The sequence below is a fragment of the Daucus carota genome, chromosome 2 (genome assembly GCF_001625215.2).
Source record: "Daucus carota subsp. sativus chromosome 2, DH1 v3.0, whole genome shotgun sequence".
Lineage (NCBI taxonomy): Eukaryota > Viridiplantae > Streptophyta > Magnoliopsida > Apiales > Apiaceae > Daucus > Daucus carota.
This window is the reverse complement of record NC_030382.2, coordinates 31,410,227-31,431,695: the sequence shown is the minus strand read 5'-3', so window position 1 is coordinate 31,431,695 and position 21,469 is coordinate 31,410,227. Positions and strand designations below refer to the sequence as shown.

At 33.8% G+C, this 21,469-nt stretch overlaps 2 protein-coding genes across 6 annotated transcripts; one reads left to right on the top strand and one right to left on the bottom strand.

Annotated features, from left to right (window-relative positions):
- Positions 1–328: 328 nt before the first annotated feature.
- Positions 329–2,855, bottom strand: LOC108207346 (protein FAR1-RELATED SEQUENCE 5-like). The gene is made up of 4 exons (XM_064086825.1): positions 2,813–2,855; positions 1,659–2,696; positions 1,004–1,443; positions 329–691 (listed from the first exon to the last, which is right to left on the bottom strand). Exons 1-4 carry the CDS (start codon positions 2,853–2,855, stop codon positions 329–331), a joined length of 1,884 nt encoding a protein of 627 aa, XP_063942895.1.
- An 8,765-nt stretch (positions 2,856–11,620) lies between these two features.
- On the top strand, positions 11,621–18,692 carry LOC108204030 (uncharacterized). 5 transcript variants are annotated; one of them, XM_064087153.1, is made up of 11 exons: positions 11,621–11,736; positions 12,684–12,777; positions 15,651–16,082; positions 16,671–16,940; positions 17,026–17,341; positions 17,426–17,605; positions 17,691–17,795; positions 17,883–17,961; positions 18,048–18,149; positions 18,234–18,324; positions 18,431–18,692. In XM_064087153.1, exons 5-10 carry the CDS (start codon positions 17,301–17,303, stop codon positions 18,318–18,320), a joined length of 594 nt encoding a protein of 197 aa, XP_063943223.1. In that variant the 5' UTR covers positions 11,621–11,736; positions 12,684–12,777; positions 15,651–16,082; positions 16,671–16,940; positions 17,026–17,300; the 3' UTR covers positions 18,321–18,324; positions 18,431–18,692. The 5 variants fall into 4 exon arrangements, 2 of the variants coding, with proteins under 2 accessions (XP_063943223.1, XP_063943224.1); XR_010288774.1 differs by lacking the exon at positions 11,621–11,736 and adding an exon at positions 11,743–12,095; XR_010288776.1 differs by lacking the exon at positions 11,621–11,736 and adding an exon at positions 11,779–11,823.
- Positions 18,693–21,469: the final 2,777 nt, after the last annotated feature.

Here is a 21,469-nt window from a genome sequence, read left to right as displayed (position 1 = left end):
AAGCGGATTGTAGTCTTAACTGAGTAAATTGTAGTCTTAACTGAGTTAATTTTGTTCACAACTCAAACAAAAATCCACAGAGTGTTTTTATCTGGCAAAATTATAGTCAATTCTTTTCAGGACAGGTTCTTGAGTCATGGAAAGCGTATTCTTGGAAGGTTGCACATTTTCTCTTTTTTCTCTAATTACACCCAATAGATTTTTCTGCGCCTAATATAATCCTTTTCCCGCTACCTTTGTTGTTGCTTTTGTTAGGATTCTGTATTGTGATCTCGTCAACAACACGAGAATCTATTAATTCTTCAATCTGTTCTGAATTCAAGCGAGTTCATGGCTTCTTCATTGTTGTTGTTATGTGCTTCCTCATACTAGAAAGCCCATTTTTAATATACTCCAGAATATCAGCATTACTAGATGCGTCGCTGAGGCATCCTTGAAATTCAAACCAACATTCTTGGGTCTGCATATGGTTGGATAAATTTGTGGTACTCCTATCAGATATTTCCCCAAGTTCAAGTGTGCTGAAACGCACAACTGCATTCTTCAACCATATGTTTGAAACATATTGTCTTGTTATAATTCTAATACCACATATTCCAAGGCAGAAAAAAGCATGAGAGCATAGATAGCCAACTCTGGTGAACAGTTTGCATGAACAATCAATGTTATGTGTATCCATGTTAACTTCCCCCTAAAAGAAAATGTATTAACTTAGAGAATAACAATAGTTTTGGTCAGGAATATATAGGTTCAACTCAAACTTTGGATTCACGAAATATAAAAAGTACTCATGTAACTTAAGATTCCTTGATATGATCCCTCGCCCCACCCCCACCCCCATAAAGAAGTTTTATAAGTGTATATTCCTACTTTAATAACATTTAATCCTAGAATAAATATGTACTAACCTCAAAAATCCTAGATTTGTTTACTGGATCCTCGATCTTTATTGTTTTGATATTATTCAGAACAGTCAAGCCCAAAAGAACAATATCCATATTACCAGCTCTAATCTCTTCCTGAACTTTGTAGAAAAAAGCCCTTGTGTATAAAGTCTAAGTGCATCTTTTTCAATTTCTCTATCTGTAATTGTTTTTGGTGTGAAGTCATCATAGTGTGTCAGTTTCTTGGCGTTGTTGATCCTTTGTTTTTCAATTGCACTTTGATAGCATATGTAAAACTCTGAAAGTGTATCACCTCTCTGAACGTAATTTCCAAAATAAAAATTAGAACTTTCTGACCTCGATGTTGTCCGCAAGAGGCCTACCATTGGATCGTCATTAAAGTATGCTGGAATCCACAAAGATCTCATATCAAACATTTCTTTTAGCCAGACATTTTCGTTCAAGTCAAATTCATCAACAGCATCTAACCATCCATGCTCAAATTCTTCCGGTGTTGTATGATCTACCCAAATTACTCGTCCAATTTTTTCCATGAAGCCTGATTCCGCAAAGAAAACAGTACCTAGCTGCGGAAAAAAGAATTGTAGAATAATTAACTTCTTTTATTAACAACCTAGCAAACAACTCAGACATTTATTATACAGATGCACTGTTTTATTATCCAAATACTTTTAAGAATACATGAGATTAAATGAACAAAATCCAATATGTTATTTACCTAAGAAGGAAATTTTTTCATTATATGCCACATACAAAGCCGATGCTTAACAAGTGGGAAGGAAATCTGAAGAGCAGCTTTCATTACAAGATCTTGATCTGTAATAATACATTTGGGATCCTTACCAAACACCTTCTTGAAAGATTCGCATGCCCATATATAGTTTCCGTTGTCTTCCCGTTCAAGCAAAATCGCCCCAAAGGTCAAACTTTTCCAATGATTGTCTATTCCTACAAGAGGAATGAAAACCATCACATACCTGTTCGTCCTATACGTTGCATCAAAAGAAACAGCATCACCAAATACTTCATAGTTTTTCCTTCTTTCGCCATCTGCCCAGAATAATTGAGTGAGATGATTTGCCGAGTCGGTTCTATATTCAAATTTAAAACTGGGGTCTGAAGATTCTTGTATGTCCCTGAATTTCTGAACAATCATATCAGCGTCGTGCTTCCCAATGTGTTGTTTAATATCCTTGGAAAAGTTTTTAAAATCCACAACAGTAGCTCCCACATCTTCATATGAACCGATCATTGATTTAAAAATGGTATACGCTCGTGAAGCACCAATGTTTGATTTGGAAGCATCAAAGATAAATCTTTTATGGAACTCGGTTAGAGACCTACCACACCTTAGGAATTGCATTCCTCCCTTACCTGCAAAAGGGTGAATGTGCGATTCTGTGAACTTTTTCACATAAAAACCACTGAGTTGATATGAAGCAAGCACAAGGTCTACATGGCATTCACACTTTGTTGAAACCGTTCTCCTCCGCTTTTGGAGTTTTTTATCAACATTTTTGTCGTCAGGACGACCTGATCTTGAGCAAACAAAATACTTCTCTATAGTATTACCATCCCTATCACTCTTTTCAGTGGACCGACGTACATCAACTCCAGATGATCTACCGTATTCCTTGTAGAAAATAAAAGCTTGATCAAGATCACTAAAACGCTGATCAATGTAAGGTTTCAATCCCTCAGAACATTCAGGGATCCAATCTCTACCAAACTCTTGCACATCAAAATTTTCATCAAACCTATGGTGATCAAACACAGTATTGCTACAAGCATCTGTAAACAATAAAAGAATGAAACGTAAAGGTCTAATCTCGTAGACAAGAATTCAGAAGAAAGTAATCTTTTATCAGGATACATAGTTCAAAACTTTCGAGAAAAAGAAATCAAACCAGAATTCGACTGGAATTCAGTGTTCCGGCTAGTGTTCTCCATCGCTGAAGAGCTTCCGTTTGAGAGCAAGCAAAGAGACGATTTTACACAAACAACTATAACGACCAGAAAAGGAAATAGATTATTTCGAGGTGAGAGTCAATCAAGGAGAGTATTAAAGGTAAGCTTTGTAATAAATCTTAAACCGATACAAACAAATATACGTAGAAAAATTTTTTGTTTTAAAAGCTTCCGCATACTGCCCTTATGGATGATTTAATTGTATTTATACAGTATGTATAGTATTTGGTTAGATTACAAGATCAAGACTGATCCAACGGTCAGCATTCACGTCTCTCGCGTCTCTCGCTTATGCCTCGTCTCTTTTGAACCTTCCCATATATATATATATACATATATATATATATATACATATATATATATAGATATATATATATATAAATATATATGTGTATATATATATATATGTATTTGTATATATATATTTGTATATATATATATGTGTATATATATATATGTATATATATATATATATGTGTATATATATATATATATAGGCAAGTGCTCAAATGAAAACCCCAGCTCATGTGAGATATGAGATCTAATCTCAGCCCTTTATTTATAATACAACTTTTAATCACAATCTCACATTTTTTCTCTCCCAACCACGTGCTTGACTACTTATCTTCTCATTTAATCCCCAATTCCCACACCACCACTTTTTTGCCGTCGATAACATTGTTCTTCACCTTCGACATCAATCTTCAATCATACATGTCTATCCCATCCACTGTGCTTTCCATCTCCCTCTCCCGTCATCTTTATCCCTTCCGTCTCCTTCTACCTCCCTCGACCCATCCACCAGCGGTGAAAACTTCGCCGCCTTTCCAGTGACACAATCCGCCATAGGTGAAGACGCCGCTGCCTTCCCCAATGACACAATCAGGCTAATCAGCAGTTGTATTGGTGTGAAGCTTCTTGGCAATGACGATGAAGGATCCGGTGGAGGAGAATGAGGTGGAGTTGAAGTCAACGAAGATGAAGAAGGAGAAGACAAGATCGGAGGCGAAGGAGGAGACAAGGGAAGAAAGAGTTAATCGGTGGTGGAGGGGTGGTGTTTGAAGGTGGAGATGGGTTGAAGTGGGTGTTGTCGCTGTGTCGCCGGAGACGCTATTGTTGGATCTATTTTGGCGTTGGTGATTTATTTTTCTAGTGTCGATTTTTTCCTTTACTGGTGGTATTTTTTGTTTTACGGTGGTGATTTTTGTTTTTTGGAGCTGATTTTACTTTGTAGTTGGTAATTTTTCAGATTTGGGGGTTTGCAGATAGTGGTGGTGGTTTGTAGATGGTGGTGATGTGGTGATTTTCGTTTTCTGAAAGTGATTTTCATTTTTCCAGCAGTGATTTTTAGTTTTCCGATGGTGATTTTCGGTTTGACTGTGGTGATTTTATATTTTCCGGTGGTGATTTTCCGGTGGTCGTCGGAGATGGTGGTGGCCGGAAACGGTGGTCGACGGTGGTTGGAGGTGGCAGGTGGTGGAATTAGAATGAAAATGGTGATAAAATATTTAAAAATTAAAAATTAAAGTGTGATGAGATATTGATATAAGGTATAAATTGTGTGGCTGAGATTAGATCCCATATCTCACAATAACATTGGTTCTCACTAGAGCATGACTCTCTCTCTCTCTCTCTCTCTCTATATATATATATATATATATATATATATATATATATATATATATATATATATATATATATATATGTATATATGTATGTATGTATGGAACCAAGTGTATTTCTTAGTTGAAATTCACTAAGTCATGCACCTGGCGCCATATATAGTGTACATATATGTATATGGGGCGCAAGGTGCAAGATTAAGTGAAAATATTCTAAGTGTAGCACATGGTGCCTTTACTCTTGACCCTCTATGTGTGAAGGAGCCCTAGTTGATAACCAAAGTATTTGTTGGATATTCTTCTAAGGGGCAACTCACCTTGCGCCTGAACTACTAGAGCTAATGCATTGCAGAAGAGACAAGTAAACCTTGTAACAATATTGGCTAAGTCAAGTAGTTACTTGGTGCCTGTCACATACAAGCTCCTGTATATGGCACCAAGTGATGCCTTCATGGATAAATGGCTAAGAAAATAACGGACCTGCCCCTACACCTATTCCCTTGTGCAGGCACCCAGTGACTCCTCCCTAACAAGTGAAGTGCCAAGTGAAGTTTACACAGCCAAGCACAATGAAGATAATTGAAGAACCAGGTCCTCTTAACCATGGTTAAATTTAAAGCCTATAAATAAAGAAGACAGGCTTCATTGTTTGAAGCTATGTAACTATACACAATTGTGAAGTGCGCACACTATAATAAATATTCTCTCAGAGCTTAGAGTTGTAATCATTAAACTCGACGAGATTATTTTTAGAGTGTGAGACGTAGTCTTGTAGCTGACTTACACATTGGATTTATAGCACCCGCAAGGTTAATATGTTGAACGATAAATTACCCCCAACTATCTCGTTTGATTATCGTCTAGTCTGATTGGACCTAGTAGAAGGGTTGTTCTGTAAAAAAATTTAGCATTGTACTTAATGAATTTAATAGATTTTTATAAGCATTGGTTACGATTTAATTAAATTTATATCTTTATAGCGTATAAGTATTTTTGAATATCATATCCAGTATTAAATTATATTCCTAAAAATGTGACCATTATTTGAAAATTGATATTATCTAGATCTTTTTAGATATTATGAAAAATATTTTCATATCTTTAGACATAACAATTTTTTAGATTAAAGAGTATAAATTTATGTGCACAGATTTTCCATATGTAATATTGGAAATTTGATATATAGCTCACAATAAAATATATTTAAAGGGAGCTCAATTGTATTATGTGTCACAAAGTCATTGATCATAGCGAACTCATATATCTCAGTCAACTCTTCTCATCATATGTAATATGCCGTCCTCCTCACACCTTAAGGGCATGAAATATACTCAGCTTTCTTCAAAACTGGAATTCCGATGCTTTTATAATTGTTTGTCAACATATATTCAATATTTTTCAATAGTACGTTATGAGTCTACTCTAATACCAATTATGTATAATTTTCGACTTTAACTAAAACAATGAACACAAATATGAAATATAATACAATTTTTATTGATATTTTATAATAAAAACAATTACAAAACTCTCTCAAGAAATTCTAATCTTCTTAAGAGCTGCTACTTTATATGCAATACTTGAGTAAGTGATTACAATTATGTAAATTTATCATATCTTTTTATAGTACACAACTAATCTATTAATTATAAGATATGTTCTAATCAAATACTGTATGTTTCTATACATATACTAACAAATAGCTACGATCCTTTAAATCAGCAATAAACAAACCATTCTTCATCCTGGTTTTAAAAAATGGTTGATATTCAATGAAATATTGATAATCTTCTAGTCCTGACGAGCTTAGATTTGATCAACTATGCTTCATCGCCAAACTCAAATCCTGATGACTTTGTGAAGATAGTGACATTGTAATATCATCAAATCCTGATCAGTCATTTCCATATCATGACCATCACTGAATCAGTATTTGTAACACCAACATGTGACCTAATTAACATGTATTATTGAAACATATGACTCGACGGTAAGATTAAAATATATATAATAAAAAATAGTGTATTCAACCTATATATGAGAGAATATTTTCTCATCAAATATGCTTATGATTTTGATTATTGTTATGGAACTATCATCACTTTTACGAGAAAGACAATATCGTCAACATAAAGTTAATTATGACGGATCATGCTTAATTGTTATCATTGGGTAATTATGAGATGAGAGGGTCACTATCTTTCATCCTTTTTAACCCTTACTTTCCAAACAATCGCTTACATATAGTCATTGTCATTGGATATGTAAATTTTCAAGAAAATTCATATTTTGCCTAAAAACATTACTACGTCACAAAATCAAAGTATTGTTTAAAATTAAGATCACAGCATAAGCACGGGCCTTATAATGATGTTAGGTATAAAAAGAGAGATTTAGCTTCTAATGCAAAATCTACGTTCCAACTTGTATTATTATTAATCAAAATTATTGTTAATTTGTTATTAATACCATCAACCAAACTATGATACTCGTCGAGTATTACTCGACCCTAAGTATACTCTATATACGCTCTCCAACGGTACATAATTCTACATCTTGAGCATTCATAACAAAAAAGATATGACTGTGTGTATATAGCCATCTCAAACTTAGCTAAATGAAATCTAATTCAAAAAATTTTAACTCAATCCAAGTCCTATTGGGTTGATACCAACAATGATCCGCATACTTAGCGACCTCTAAACAAACAATTATTATTCACATATATATTAGATCACTAAGTCAATACCATTATAATGGACTAATACGTAACAATCCTCCACTTCACCCCAATATAATTTCATAACCAAATTAACGGTCATCATCGAGAGAGAAACGTCTATCTTCCAATGCCTCTCCTTAAAAAGAATCTCCATGTCTCATTGTTTCAAATTTTGAGTGTCGCTAAATTCCACACAAGTGAAGTCTATACCACCGTTCTTCATCATAAAGAAATATCCATCTTAAAATCATGAGCATTAACCATGTGTTCCCTTCCATCTGATGAGTCACCCGACCATTGCTTTCTCAATCCTTCATCCTCAAGAAGAACATCACCTGTATCATCAAATAATTCACCTAGTTGATTAAATCATTGAAACAATTACGATGACCCCTTTCATCTTCTTCCATCTCGATTCTCTCATGATTGATCCACGGTGCAATTAACAGTCAACCGACATATCACTCGTAACTTTGTCTCTTTCCGCTTTCATAGATTTCTTGTCAGAAAATCCTTCATAGTACTCAACTACACCAATTAAATCTCAAATTTTCTTCCAACCTCATCCATCACGAACCTGATCTTGGCTCTAATACCACTTTTTCGGGATAAAAAAATGAGATTCACCTTCAAATTATTGCACATAAAAATATATAATGCGAAAATCCATGTCCCCGCATGTATTATTAATCAAAATGATTATCAATAATATAATTAACCAAAATTTGATAATCAAGTAAAACAATACTCAAGTATCCACTCTTCAAATGATATCTAAGTCTACATCTTTAGCAAACATGATATGACTATGTATAAATAATTATCTCAAACTTAGCTAAATCACATCTAATTCTGAAATTTCTAACTCAAATCAAAATCCAATTCTTAATAGGTTAACCGAACAATAATATCCCCTTGCTTATTGTCCAAGACAAATCTTTTATAATAATTACTAGTCTTAAACTCAAACACGGGCGATTATATAATCTAAAATTTATTATTTGTAATTTAAATTTTAATATCATTGTTGATATGTTAATATTAATAAAGTAAATTTGATAAAAATATATTAACTGATAGATTATATTTTTCCGTTGTAATTATGGAGTTTTTGTCTTATATTATATGAAAATTATTTTTTGTATTTGAAACTGTTATGACATAAGACTAAGGGAACTCCATGTATTGTAGACTTATAAATGGAGAGTTTTTAATATTATATTTTTTATTTTTCTTTTTTAAATAATAATAATTTAGGCATCATAAAAAAATGACCACCACAAAAAAATACCAAATAATCAAATTATATATGCACATACAATTATTAGGCATTTAAACCCATACTATTATAATGAGCCTGACTAGCATACTATAATTATGATTCTCGAAAAAAGAATCATAAATATTTTGAAAAATATAGGATGGAAATCTTTAATAAGATTATCCGCAGGTAAAAAATTAAATATTATATTCTAATAATTATTGTAGCATAGTTGGAAATCTATGAATTGTCAAATACCAAAATACATGATAGAACAAGATTTGGTCCAAAAATGTTTTCTTTTAGTTACAGTTTTTTGACTTTACCTTTGATTTTTTTAAACTTTTTTAACAATTATGATATACAAAAATTTAGAAAAAACTCAAATCTAAATTTAGAAGGGTTGTTTTCTGAAATTTGTTTGACGTTTTACATTTAGAACTGAATAGATTTTGGTAAGGTGTCTGTAATAAAATTTGAAGAGTTGTTGTAAATCCCAAATTTTGATCATCACAAATAATAGCAAGCCACTTTACTATCCTAGATTGCTTTGATATATGCTACTCATAACAACCTATTATATTACAAGTTCTAACTTAGTTTTGCAGGAAGTTAATTTATTAGCATAGTAACAAGCTATTATGTGATAACAACAAGCTATACAGAGATTGAACAAAAGTTGGATTCTACCTGTTAACGGAGAAAACTGGTAAGTTAACAAAGATGAGGTTCGCGGCGTGTATCAAGATTCTTGTTGGCGAGAATGTAGGAAGCGGTTGGTTGTTTGTTATGGAGGCGGCTGCAATTGTAAGCAAAGGGTTCGAGATTGCTAACTGAAATAGCTCTCAAGAATGATCGATGCCTACAATCTGCCTACGTACCCCTATTTATAGGGGATCAAGCCGGGACGTAGTTCTTTCTCCTAAGAGACCCATGTGGGCTGGGCCTCCCCTTCTAGAATCTTCCTCCCAAAAGGGGCCCAATACGATGAGGCCTAGCCTTAGAGCTTACCCCAAATGCATGGACACTACCCTACTCCCCGACAGGGATAACCCGCCAGACTACAGAGATAGGACCTTTCAGGGTGTGTCTTCTCTTTATCCTCTACCTCCCAAGGAGGACAACCCCTCAGACTACAAGGTAGGGCCTTCGTTATTTCAACAGTAGGATCTACTTATGCTTAAGGGCGTCTGAAAGGCATATGTTCAGCCTATTTGTATTTAAAGAGGTACAACTCAACTCAGATCAGAAAGCTCAGTAAATAGCAAGTCATCGGAATCAGTACGAAGAACGTCAAATGATTTATGGAAATCATATGTCAGATATGTTCCAGGATGCTGCTGCACGCCACTGAAAGAAGTTCATTTGTATGTTCAAGCCTCAGTGCACAAATAATCTTTTGTGGCACGTCCAGGAGTTCAGAAGACATAAAGTTTCTATACTTTATTTCATCAGAAGATTTCAGTTAATGAAGATGTATGTACAAGACGAAGACTCGACGAACTAACCAAATTCTTATTGTTTATTTGACGAAGAATATTTGATTTAACTAGATACAGATGAACCAGACAGTACATCTGTGTATCAGTTATTCAAATTAAATATTTGAAGTCAAGCAGAAGTGGTAGTTCGTTCGTTCGACAAATCAAGAAGAAGTTATTAAAGTTTAAAGAAGACAGGAAGCAGTTCTACTGAAGATTGGGTGATTAAATATTTAATAGACTATTATTTCACTTCTCAAATAGTTATATTAATTATGTAATTTATTTATCAAATTAATTCACTCTCGAATTAATTTAATTTATGAATTTATATGATTAACTTAATTAAGTGAATAATTTTCTATTTTATACACTAGTACAGAAATGATTTTATGCGTCGCACTTTAGGCGTCGGTTTTATAGGGAGGCGATGCCTTAGACATCTTTATGCGTCGGGTGATAATTTAACCGACGCATATTGACAATTTCTCTGGACTTTCTGCGTCGGTTTCACAGTTAACCGACGCCTTAAACCATTTTATGCGTCGGGCTTCAAAATGCCGACGCCTTAGGGTAGTTATAGCATCGGGTATTGAAACGCCAACGCTATAGAAGTGCGGTTGGACTGGAGCTTTTGCGTCGTGCTTCAGAATGCCGACGCCTAAAGTGCCAGCATCGTCTTTGTGGAACGCCGACGCCTTAGGTGAAGTAAATAAAAAATATATAAATCTATACTATACTATAATAAGCCAACATAGGTATATTTTGTAGTCTAATCAGCCAACATGGGTATATTTTGTAGTCGTACAAAATTTTGGTTTGGTCATGTTGGTTTGGTGATTCACTTTATAACTAAAAGTCTGCTACACGTAGAGTTTCTCATAGTCTTACATCTCTAAACAGTTTTATATACTACAAGATAAAAATTACACTATTATACTTTTAAATATAATTTATAATTAGTTAAAAAATAAAAAAAGTAAATTTACTATCATTAATATATATTACTATTATATAATAATTATTAATAGATGCGTAACTTAATTATAATAGAAAATATAAAAAAATATTGCAAAAGCTCAATTTTAAAGTGAATATAACCAATTTGTTAATATAATTTAATAAAAATTTAAATTCATTAATATAAAAACACGAATAAAATGATGTTAAAATTTAAATTATATATGATATATTTAAAATTATATACTATACTATAATAAGCCAACATGGGTATATTTTGTAGTCGTACAAAATTTTGGTTTGGTCATGTTGGTTTGGTGATTCACTTTATAACTAAAAGTCTGCTACATCTCTAAACAGTTTTATATGCTACAAGATAAAAATTACACTATTATACTTTTAAATATAATTTATAATTAGTTAAAAAATAAAAAAGTAAATTTACTATCATTAATATATATTACTATTATATAATAATTAACTATTAATAGATGCGTAACTTATAATAGAAAATATAAAAAAATATTGCAAAAACTCAATTTTAAAGTGAATATGTCAATTTGTTAATATAATTTAATAAAAATTTAAATTCATTAATATAAAAGCAGGAATAAAATGATGTTAAAATTTAAATTATATATGATAAATTTAAAATTATATAACCGCTAGTACAGTTAATATCAAAATATAACCCAGAACATAAAAGGAAAAGAAAAGAAGTTGTGCGCGAAAAGCAGTTGTGCGCGAAAAGACTCCGGACACGACTCTGGACTTCGTTCTCGACTTCTCTTCCGTCTCGTTCGATTAATCATTGCAGGTGTCAATCTCACTTTCTCCCATCTCCATTCTCTTCTCACATTTCCATTCTCGTCTCTTTTTCCTGTCTAGTTGTCGAGGGATCGAGGTCTCTTTCTTTTCCGTTTCGAGTTATTTGGGTGTATGATTTCTCGCTAGGTGTTGGGCTGGTTGTTGGGTACTGAATTTTCAGTAGAAAGCCTTTGCTGGGCACTTAAGTTTGTTACTACCCATATACTTAATTTTGTTACTGCATTCCAGGTGTTTGATTCATTGCTCGGTGATGGGTGTTTGAGTTATTTTGCTAGGTGTTGGGGGCTGGTTATTGGGTACATAATTTTGGTTGTGGGCACTTAATTTTGAGTACAAAGTCCTTGCTGGGTACTTAATTTGATGTCAATTTGATGTTTGTAGCTTTGTTTAGTCATGATGTGATTATATAAAATGTTTAGCTTTACATATTGCAGTGTTTTTTAGTATTAGTTTTTTGTTAGTATTTTGCGCCATTAGCTTCTTTCAGTTTTTTGTTGGTTTTTTGGTCTAGTATGTTCAGTTCTGTAACATCAATGCTGTGAATTTGAGTTGGTTTAAACTAGTACTGTAGTTGATGATGCACTTTTGATTTGACTGTACAGTAGCTATTGCTGCTATCAAAATTTTGAGTGTTTGATGAATCAAGTGATCCCAAGTTACAATATTCAACATATGATTGTGATTGCCTCTGTCAATTTGATGTTTGTAGATTTGTTTAGTCATGGTGTTATTATATAATATGTCTAGCGTTACATATCGTAGTGTTTTTAAGGATTTATATTTTGCGCCATTAGCTTCTTTCAATTGTTTTTGCCGTACTTGTAACTATATGACTTCTTGCAGCTCCTCGAGTTTTTATTTATTTTAAAGTTAAATATATTGGTGATGAAAACATTAATGCTAGACACTAAAATAAGTGCTAATTTTCTTTTCTAGGTTCTCTTAAGGCAAATATAGTTGTGTGGGATTTTGTGCTCTGCTGCATCCTGACATCAGAGTTATCAGAGTTGTAGCCAGACTTCCGTGTGAGGTAAATATAGTTATTTTCATTTCTATTTTTAGCTGCTGAAGAGACTTATATTATCTATTGTGAATGATTTATGGAGAATGTCATTTTTACCAAAAATACGCATGTGAAATGTGATATCTTTGTTCGTTCATAGTTTATCATTGTATTATATTTCCATAGGTTCGAGCAGCATTGCTGGTCCTTTTGGGTCTTAACTTGTATTTGAATTTAGTTTTCAGAATATAAGCTAGCAATACAGTAACTATGAAAGGTTGTTTGCCACCAGAGAATGGGAAAACCGAACCACTGCATGGTGAGAAGTGAGAATAATGTGGTCTCAATAAATTTGAAAAAGGAAATTTGCATATTGTTTTGTATTTCGCGACTTTGACATCTGGTTTTTAGATTAACTGCACTGGTTGAATGGTAAACAGCGACGAGCATAGTTAATAACATGAAATCAGTAGATAAAATCACGTAGATTGTATTGGGTAATTATTAATCACATAGATATCAATTTTCTGTACTTGGCTAATTATCTTGTCTAGGTTCTCTGAGGCAAATATATGTGTGGGATTTTCTGCTTTGTTGCATCTTGATTTTAAATTTTTAGTGAAGTATTTTTAATAAATTACTTGTGTTTATCCAAGTCATTTTCTTGCTTATTGATCTTTTGATCAATCTTTTTCTAAACAATCTGTGTCAAAGCATAATTAAAATGTTAATCTTCATAACTTAATGAGAACAGGGATCCTTTATATTGTATTCAACTCGAGCCAAACCAAGTCTACTAGAGCCAAACCAAGTCGAGGCTCTTACATATAGATTAGTTAACTGAGCCGAGTTTACTGTTAATAACAGATGTATATAAATTGTATATAAATTGAGATTAATTACCAGAATCAGAATTAATAAAATTAAATCTCTTTTTAAGCTTAGCAGGTTAACAGTGTTGCTGTACACTACCCCTGATGTATTTTTTTTAATTCTTTGATGAAGTATTAGTAATGGGATTTTGCCAGCAAATCGCATACATCTAACAACAGCCGCAACCAAAGAGATGAAGTATTGTAGATTATCTTGCTTTGGTGCGTTTAGTAGTCCACATAGTACTCCCTGTTGAACTGATTGCCTCCAAGTGCCTGTTGTTTGTTGCATAATCACATGTAGTGATTAAAACATTAATAATCATCAGCGATGCTGCATGTGGTGTCAGCTTAGGTGAACTTAAACTACATTTTTGACTGTTTGAACTGCAGATAACTTCAAGAAGAACTGGTAAAAGTTCTAAATTATTTATCCCTGCAGGAGATGGAATTACAAAGTAGATTATTGTTCTAAGTGAATTCCGTAAGCTTGTACAGTAACGTGATGTTGTTTGTACTAGGACATAGTCCATGTAAATAGTATGTTTCAGTATGGTACTTCTTATCATAGTTCTTAAGGTGAATCATTATACTGGTTTTTCCTGGCTATTCAAGTTGTCTGTTTGTGTTCCTAGAAGAGAGTTAGAAGTGTTGATTGTTTATATAACTTTAGATTTTCCTTTTGGTCTGTATATGTACTTACTGGCTGTTTTGTAGCCATACTGTTTAGTCCAAGGTTTGTATTATATTGTGTTATGAGAGATGCTGGTCTATGTTGTAGCCACAGTTGACCTTCGGAAAGTTTTGTAATATATTTAACCCATGCTGAAATTTTTGGAAATTAGTAAAATTGTTATTTAGCTCTTATTTGATAAAATTTAGTTAAGTTTTATTAGATAAAATTTTGTGATTATCTGAAATGAGTAACATCAATATTTATAAGCTTATATATAATTAAGAGCTAGCTAGTACAACTCTATTAACAGAGTATCCTGCCTAATGTAAACACAAGATTAGGCTTCTTCTTTGGGCAGAATAATATAGTGCAGAATAATACGTGCTGCTTATGAAACATACTGAATTAAACCCTATCACTACAATATATTCCAACATAACATCTGTACTTAAATTAAGAAGAATTAAAAGGACAATACATGTGTGTGTACGTGGCTCTCAAATGGTAAGATGCATAAAGAGGATATATCCAGATAGAAATGAAGGGTACAATGATTATAAAAGTATATTAAGCTACTGTGTCTTCTGCATGCAATATTCCTATGTTGTTTATTTCCTAGCTAATTAAAAAGATGCAAGCGACAATGTACATTTTATTCTCACCCTTATTATATTATTAAGACTCTCTTCCTTTTCTACTTCTTTTAGTTATCAACTATTATCATGAATATTATTACTGATTATTATACGACAACCTCAGCTTACTCTCCTAAAGTACTCCAACTCCTTTGCTTTAGTTAAAATCGAATTATTCTATTTCTTTCTTATTGTTTGTTTCAAAAGCTTATACGTAGGTGCTCCTTAATATATGTTATATAAATTTTCCAAGCACAGAGATGGTCAATTATGTCTAGAGATAATATTAAATTTTAAAAGTTTTACCCATTATCCACTAATTTTCTCGATTTAGTTTCTCATTGTCTTATAGATTTTTTTTTTTTTTTTTTGCTAAATAGTCTTATAGATTTTATCATATTATTGTTGTAATATTTGAAGTTATTTGTCCTTGTAGACTATAATCTGAACTTAAAATAATTTGAATTATTGTAGTCTGAGTTCCTGACAATTTAGCACCATATTTATGTATATTTATGTATAGCAAAGAAAGTAGCCAAACTGTCTAAACATGCATATGCCATCTCACTGTCCACGTTCTGTTTAAATACTAAGAGATGAAACCAGCACATGATTAGCAATCAGAGAATAAGTGCATTAATATGTTATAGTGTGAATTTATCAAGGCTGTTAATATTTCTTATCAAGGCTGTTAATATTTCTTTCTCTTATGAACAGGAGGAGTTGCAGAGGCAAGTATCAGATGGGTCATGGACTCCAAAAGGCCACGATGACGTATTGACCCGTGCACTTGGCAGTAAAGAGCATGGAGGACGTGTCAGAGGGGTCGGTGGTGGAGCCAAACTTAAGGATGTATTTGGATCGGGAAAAAGCAAACATAGTGGCGTTGTTTCGGTGGATGAGTTGGCCACGATTACACAAGAAATCACTAAGAAAGTTCAGAAGGAGTGCGAGGAGAGGATGAATGAAATGGTGAGGAAGAATGAAATGGTGAATTTAAAGCTAGAAAGTATATTTAATCAGTTGAACCAGATGGGTGTGAAAATCCCTGATGATCATTTTTTAAATGATGTTGGTACACCGAACAATGAAAATGTTCGAAGCAGTTGCCAGTCGGTATATCGGGAAGATCATTTCACAAATGTCAAGGTATATAACATAAAACTACTGTTTTTTGCACTACCTTTCTTACCCTACTGACATGTTATTGGTATACCTCTAGATGAATATGCTATTCAATCATCAATTCCTCATGTATGACTAGCCTAAAGGGTTCTTAGCTGTTATATATAAACTTGTAAATATGTAGACAAATGTTAAGATTTGATTTAAAACTTCATCATCAGCTATTTATTAAATAGCAATCATGAAGTATTCCAGCCTTTTGAAGTAGAACATTGTTCTGGTTACACCTTAATAGTCAGGGTAAATATCAGATTTAAGGCTGATGTATATTTCATAGTTTAATTCTGATGCATTTGTTTAGGATACAATACGTTAGCTTGTAAAAGCTTTGCTTTGACTCCTATTTGTATAATAGTTATTACTCCATATATGAATACTTAGGCAGATAATGATGGTAAGCTAGTTTACTTTGTAACAATTCGTGAAACACATGTATGGTTGTACGGATGGTAAATGAAAATGGTATCCTGAATTGGTAACTCACTCTAACCTGCATATATATAACTATGTATATGGATTGTGAGTAATATCTTTGGCTTGAACTTAATGCAGAATCCAACACTTTGTTGTCTTTGGGTGATACACGTAGAGAAAGGAAGAGTTGTTGTGGCAAGGGGGACTGTATTCCCGTCAAATAGTCAGGGTGTTAATATGATTCATAATATTCCGATGGCATCACACAATGTTAGAGTATCAATTGATGATGTTGTACCTGAATATCAACTTACTCCACTTCCTGTGTCATGTGATGAACATGATAATATAGGAAATGCAGCGGGCAGTTTTGTTCAATGGCCAAAGGACCTTGTGACATTAGGGCAGGTATTTCTTTTGAGGTTTAATGGAAGCTATATTTTCTTGCAATTTAACTGCAGTATATCAATCATTTATATATGTCTTTGACTAGGATCCTATATCATTGGAGAAGAAAAAAAGCCATAAGATGACACCAAAAGCAAAAGTACATGACTCAGAAAAGGTTGAAAGTAAAGGGTCTGTGACTCCCGTGAAGAAAAACCGGCCAGTAATTGTTGATGACATAAGTTTAAGTGAGCATTGTGCAGGTTTAAGTTTCTTGCTCAAAAAAAGGCCCCTAATAAAAAAGGTGATGTCTTTACGTATGAAGAAAATGGAGAAGATCTGATACACATTACACCCGAAGATGTTGATCAGTTTTTGAAAATGAGATGGTTAAATACTCCAATAATTGAAATTTTCCTGAAGTAAGACCAAGTCTCCTTTTTCTAATTAATTTACTTTAAAGCATTTTAAATACACATGTTTATTGTGATGAGTGATTTTTACAGGTACGTTAGCACGTTGTGTAAACAGTTGAAGGATGATACATTTGCATTCATGTTGCCATCCAGATTAGCCATGCCACATAAATGTCACCAGCAACGACAAGATGAAGCAATAGACTATTTGTCAGATTTTTTGGTTGCCAATAGAAATAAGCGTTATATTTTGGCACCGTACATCCAAGAGTAAGAATAAAATAAGTTTCTGTTAATAATTGTATTGTTATAAATTATAATCTTTGCTATTAGTAATATGTCATTATTATTGTAGGGACCACTGGATGTTGCTCCTTTTTTGTCTCCATGAAAGTGCTATCTACGTGTTTGATCCATTGAAAAAAGATAGGACAATACGGTTAAAAACACCTGCAAGAATGTAAGTTAAATATGAATTCAAATTTCATGTGGTGTAATGTATCTATCCTAGTTTCGCAAGAGATGTTATGACATTTGCATCTTACAGGGCATTTAAATTATACGTATCTCAAGGTGGACAGAGGAATAACAAAAAAGAATTTCTTTGGCATCACACCGAGGTTAAGGTATACGTATAACTGATATGATTTTGCATTAATTTTTTGCTCGTTTATTTACTTATATTTAATACATCTTGTTGGGTTTTATGTAGTGTCCGCAACAAGGAGATATGGATTCTGGTTTTTTTGTTATGAGATACATGTATGATATAGTCATGCTTTCTCAGAAACAACCCGACATGAACTGGAAAGTGGTAAGAGATTTAACTAAAATATTGTTTTACAGTTATTATCGAACTAAATAATTATTTTTATATGTTGTCTTTTATATTCTTAAGGGTCTTGGTTCAAGAAACTATACAAGAAAGGAAATCAATGAGGTTCGAGAATTGTGGGCAAAATTTTTCTCTTTAGAATGTCTATAATAAGGTAACTTTTTGAAACTTTTTGCTCCCCTTTTTGTGCTCTCAGTACTTGGTAGATAGTTTTATTATTTTATTGGTGTGTATTGTATAATAGTGATGGGAATGTGTAGGTAATCTTGTCATCGGCCTTGTCGTTTGAAGTCCTTACAGTTCAAGCATTTAAGTTCTTGCCTGCTGCAGTACTGTGATATACAATCACTGGTCCTTGAAGATCTTGAACTTCTTGCTAGAGACAGTGTGTTTGGATTCATTTGTAACAATCTGATATCATGAAGGTTTTTTTGTGGCATTTAATGTGTAATGTTTCTTTCAAGTGTAAACTAGGACATAATTAATTCTTGATATAATTGTTTAAGTTGTTTTGGGATTTAATTGTTGGGTGTATTGTATTGGTATAATATTGGTTGTTTTAGTATAATGGAACAGGTCACAAAGATATTTAAGAAATATTAAAAAATATATATATAAGCAAAAGCGTCGGCATTTTATATGACCAACGCAAGAGGTCAGGATCTACAGCGTCGGCAGTTTTATGACCGACGCAAGAGGTGAGGTCTTTAAGCGTCAGCGCGTTGACCACCGACGCTTTTGTATTACTTTAGGCGTCGGCGTTTTTGACCACCCACGCTAATTGTAATACTTTACGCGTCGGCGTTGTTGACCACCGACGCTTTTTGTAGTACTTTAAGCGTCGGCGTTGTTGCCGCCGACGCTTTTGTAGTACTTTAAGCGTCGGCGTTGTTGACCGCCGACGCTAATGCAATACTTTCAGCGTCGGCGTTCTTGTGCAGCGATGCTAATATATGACCAAAAGCGTCGGTTGCTGGCCCTTTTGCATTGCTCTTTAACCGACGCTAGAGATGATTTGCGTCGCCAGTTTAACCGACGCTATAAGCCTATACCTATAGCGTCTCCCACATTTGCTTCGCCATTTAACCGACGCCTTAGGGGTTATTTAACCGACGCTGAAAGTCCAGTTTGTAGTAGTGATATTTACTATATTATTACTTTTTTATCACCAAAACAGCCCTGCAAGACAATCTGTGATTGTCTTGCCGAACTGCCCACTTGGATTGAAATCAGTGTGCAAGACAATCCAATTGTCTTGTCTTGCCGAGTGTTTCAGTGGTGTGCAAGACAATTCAACTGAATTGTCTTGCCGAAGGACTTGTGTGGCAGCAAGACAATCCTGTTGTCTTGTCTTGCCGAGAGTCTCACTTTCTGCAAGACAATCCAGTTGTCTTGTCTTGCCGAATGCAAGGAGGTGTGCAAGACAATCTCCAATTGTCTTGCCGTTTGTAGTGTTTGTCTTTCTGACAAAGAGATTGTCATACCTTCCCTTCTAATTGTCTTTCTGACTTGATTAAAGCTTGGTAGACAATCTGTGATTGTCTTTCCTTGCCTTGATTTGTCTTGCCCAAGCCTAGATTGTCATACCTTCTTAGTATTTGTCTTGTCTTGTGTTTGTCTTGCATGTACAATGCTTTGCCTATAAATATGGCATTCATTCTTCATTTGAAAGTGTTCATCACTTTGTAAATCAAAGCATTTGTAAAGCTTTCAAGTTGTTCGTAACTTGCTTGATCGTTATATCCACAGTTTTCTGTGCTTTGATAACCCGGTTGTTTTAATCACTAAATCTAGAATATACCCTGTCGAATTTATTCTACGAACTTTAGTGGACATTAAAACTGAACCATTTTAATTATATAACGACTTCAAACATTGTTATATTAATTAATTATAATCTGATTAACAAATCATATTCAATCAGATTCACTTCCGCGACGATTTGGTATTGATTGTATTCAACCCCCCCTTCTACAATCATATCTGGACCTAACAATTGGCATCAGAGCGGTTGATACCATTTTACCGTATCAGATCCTATACAAACTCTGTAACGTCCAAATATTTTTTAATTCGAATTAATTTTTTTTTTAAAAAAATTAATTTTGATTTAAAATATTTTTCTTTCAAAAATCCAAATCTCTCCAAACACTATTCACTTTAAATTCTTAAAAAAAATGAGTACGCAAAAGATCAGTAGCATTAAAATCCCACCGTTCATCCAGGAACACTTTGGCCTATGGAAAAGGCACATGTTCCTATTCCTCCGAACAGCGAACAGAAAATACATCGGGATTTTAGACAAAGGTGTTACTACTCCGATGAATGTCATATTAGCACACGAAGAGGATGGTGTGTTAATACCTCATCAGGTCATTCCGAAAGAACTTTCTGAGTACACAGATGAAGAGAGTGAACAGATGAACTTAGATGACGCTCTTCAACTAATCTTGGTTGAATCTCTAAATCCAGTGATGTACAATGCTGTTGTAAATTGTACGAACGCCAAGCAAATCTGGGATACATTAGAGATTATCAATGAAGGCTCAGAGGAAGTTAGGGAAAACAAGAAAGAGATACTGATGACTCAGTATGAACAGTTTGGTTCCAATCCCGGAGAAGGGATTTCAGAAGTGTTTATCAGACTTAATAATTTGATAAATAATTTAAATCTGAATGGGAAATTCTATGACAAGAAAGAGGTCAACATGAAGTTTCTCTTAACACTTCCTGAACATCTGGAACACAGAATCACTGCCATCAGGGAAAGCAGAGATCTGAATGAGATTTCTCTGGAAAGACTCTACGGAGTTTTGAAAACGTATGAACTGGAGCAAGTTCAGAGTAAACAGAGATATGGCTGGGGTAAAACACAGAACCATTCGAGAGCTCTAGTTGTTGAGTCACCTGCACCGGAAGAAAAGAAGGATGTTGTTGTTCCTTCTAAGACTACTCAGGAATTTGTTGTACCTGAGATGGGTCAGACTGCTTCTTCCAGTGGTGATGAAGAGTTCTATACAATGGAAGAGCTTGAACAGTTAGAAGATCAATCTCTATCACTGTTTGCCAAGAAGTTTGGAAACATGAGATTCCGGAAGAACCCTTCCTATAAATACAAACCTACTGTTAGTAAGTTTCAGAAGGGAGGCTATTCATCTTCAACAAGCAAAGGAGGATACAAGACTGGGATGGTGGTCAGAAGTAAATTTAAATGTTTCAACTGTGGTGAACCTGGACACTTTGCAACTGAGTGCAAGCAGCCCAAGGTTCAAGGAAAGAGAAAGGATTCGTATGATGAG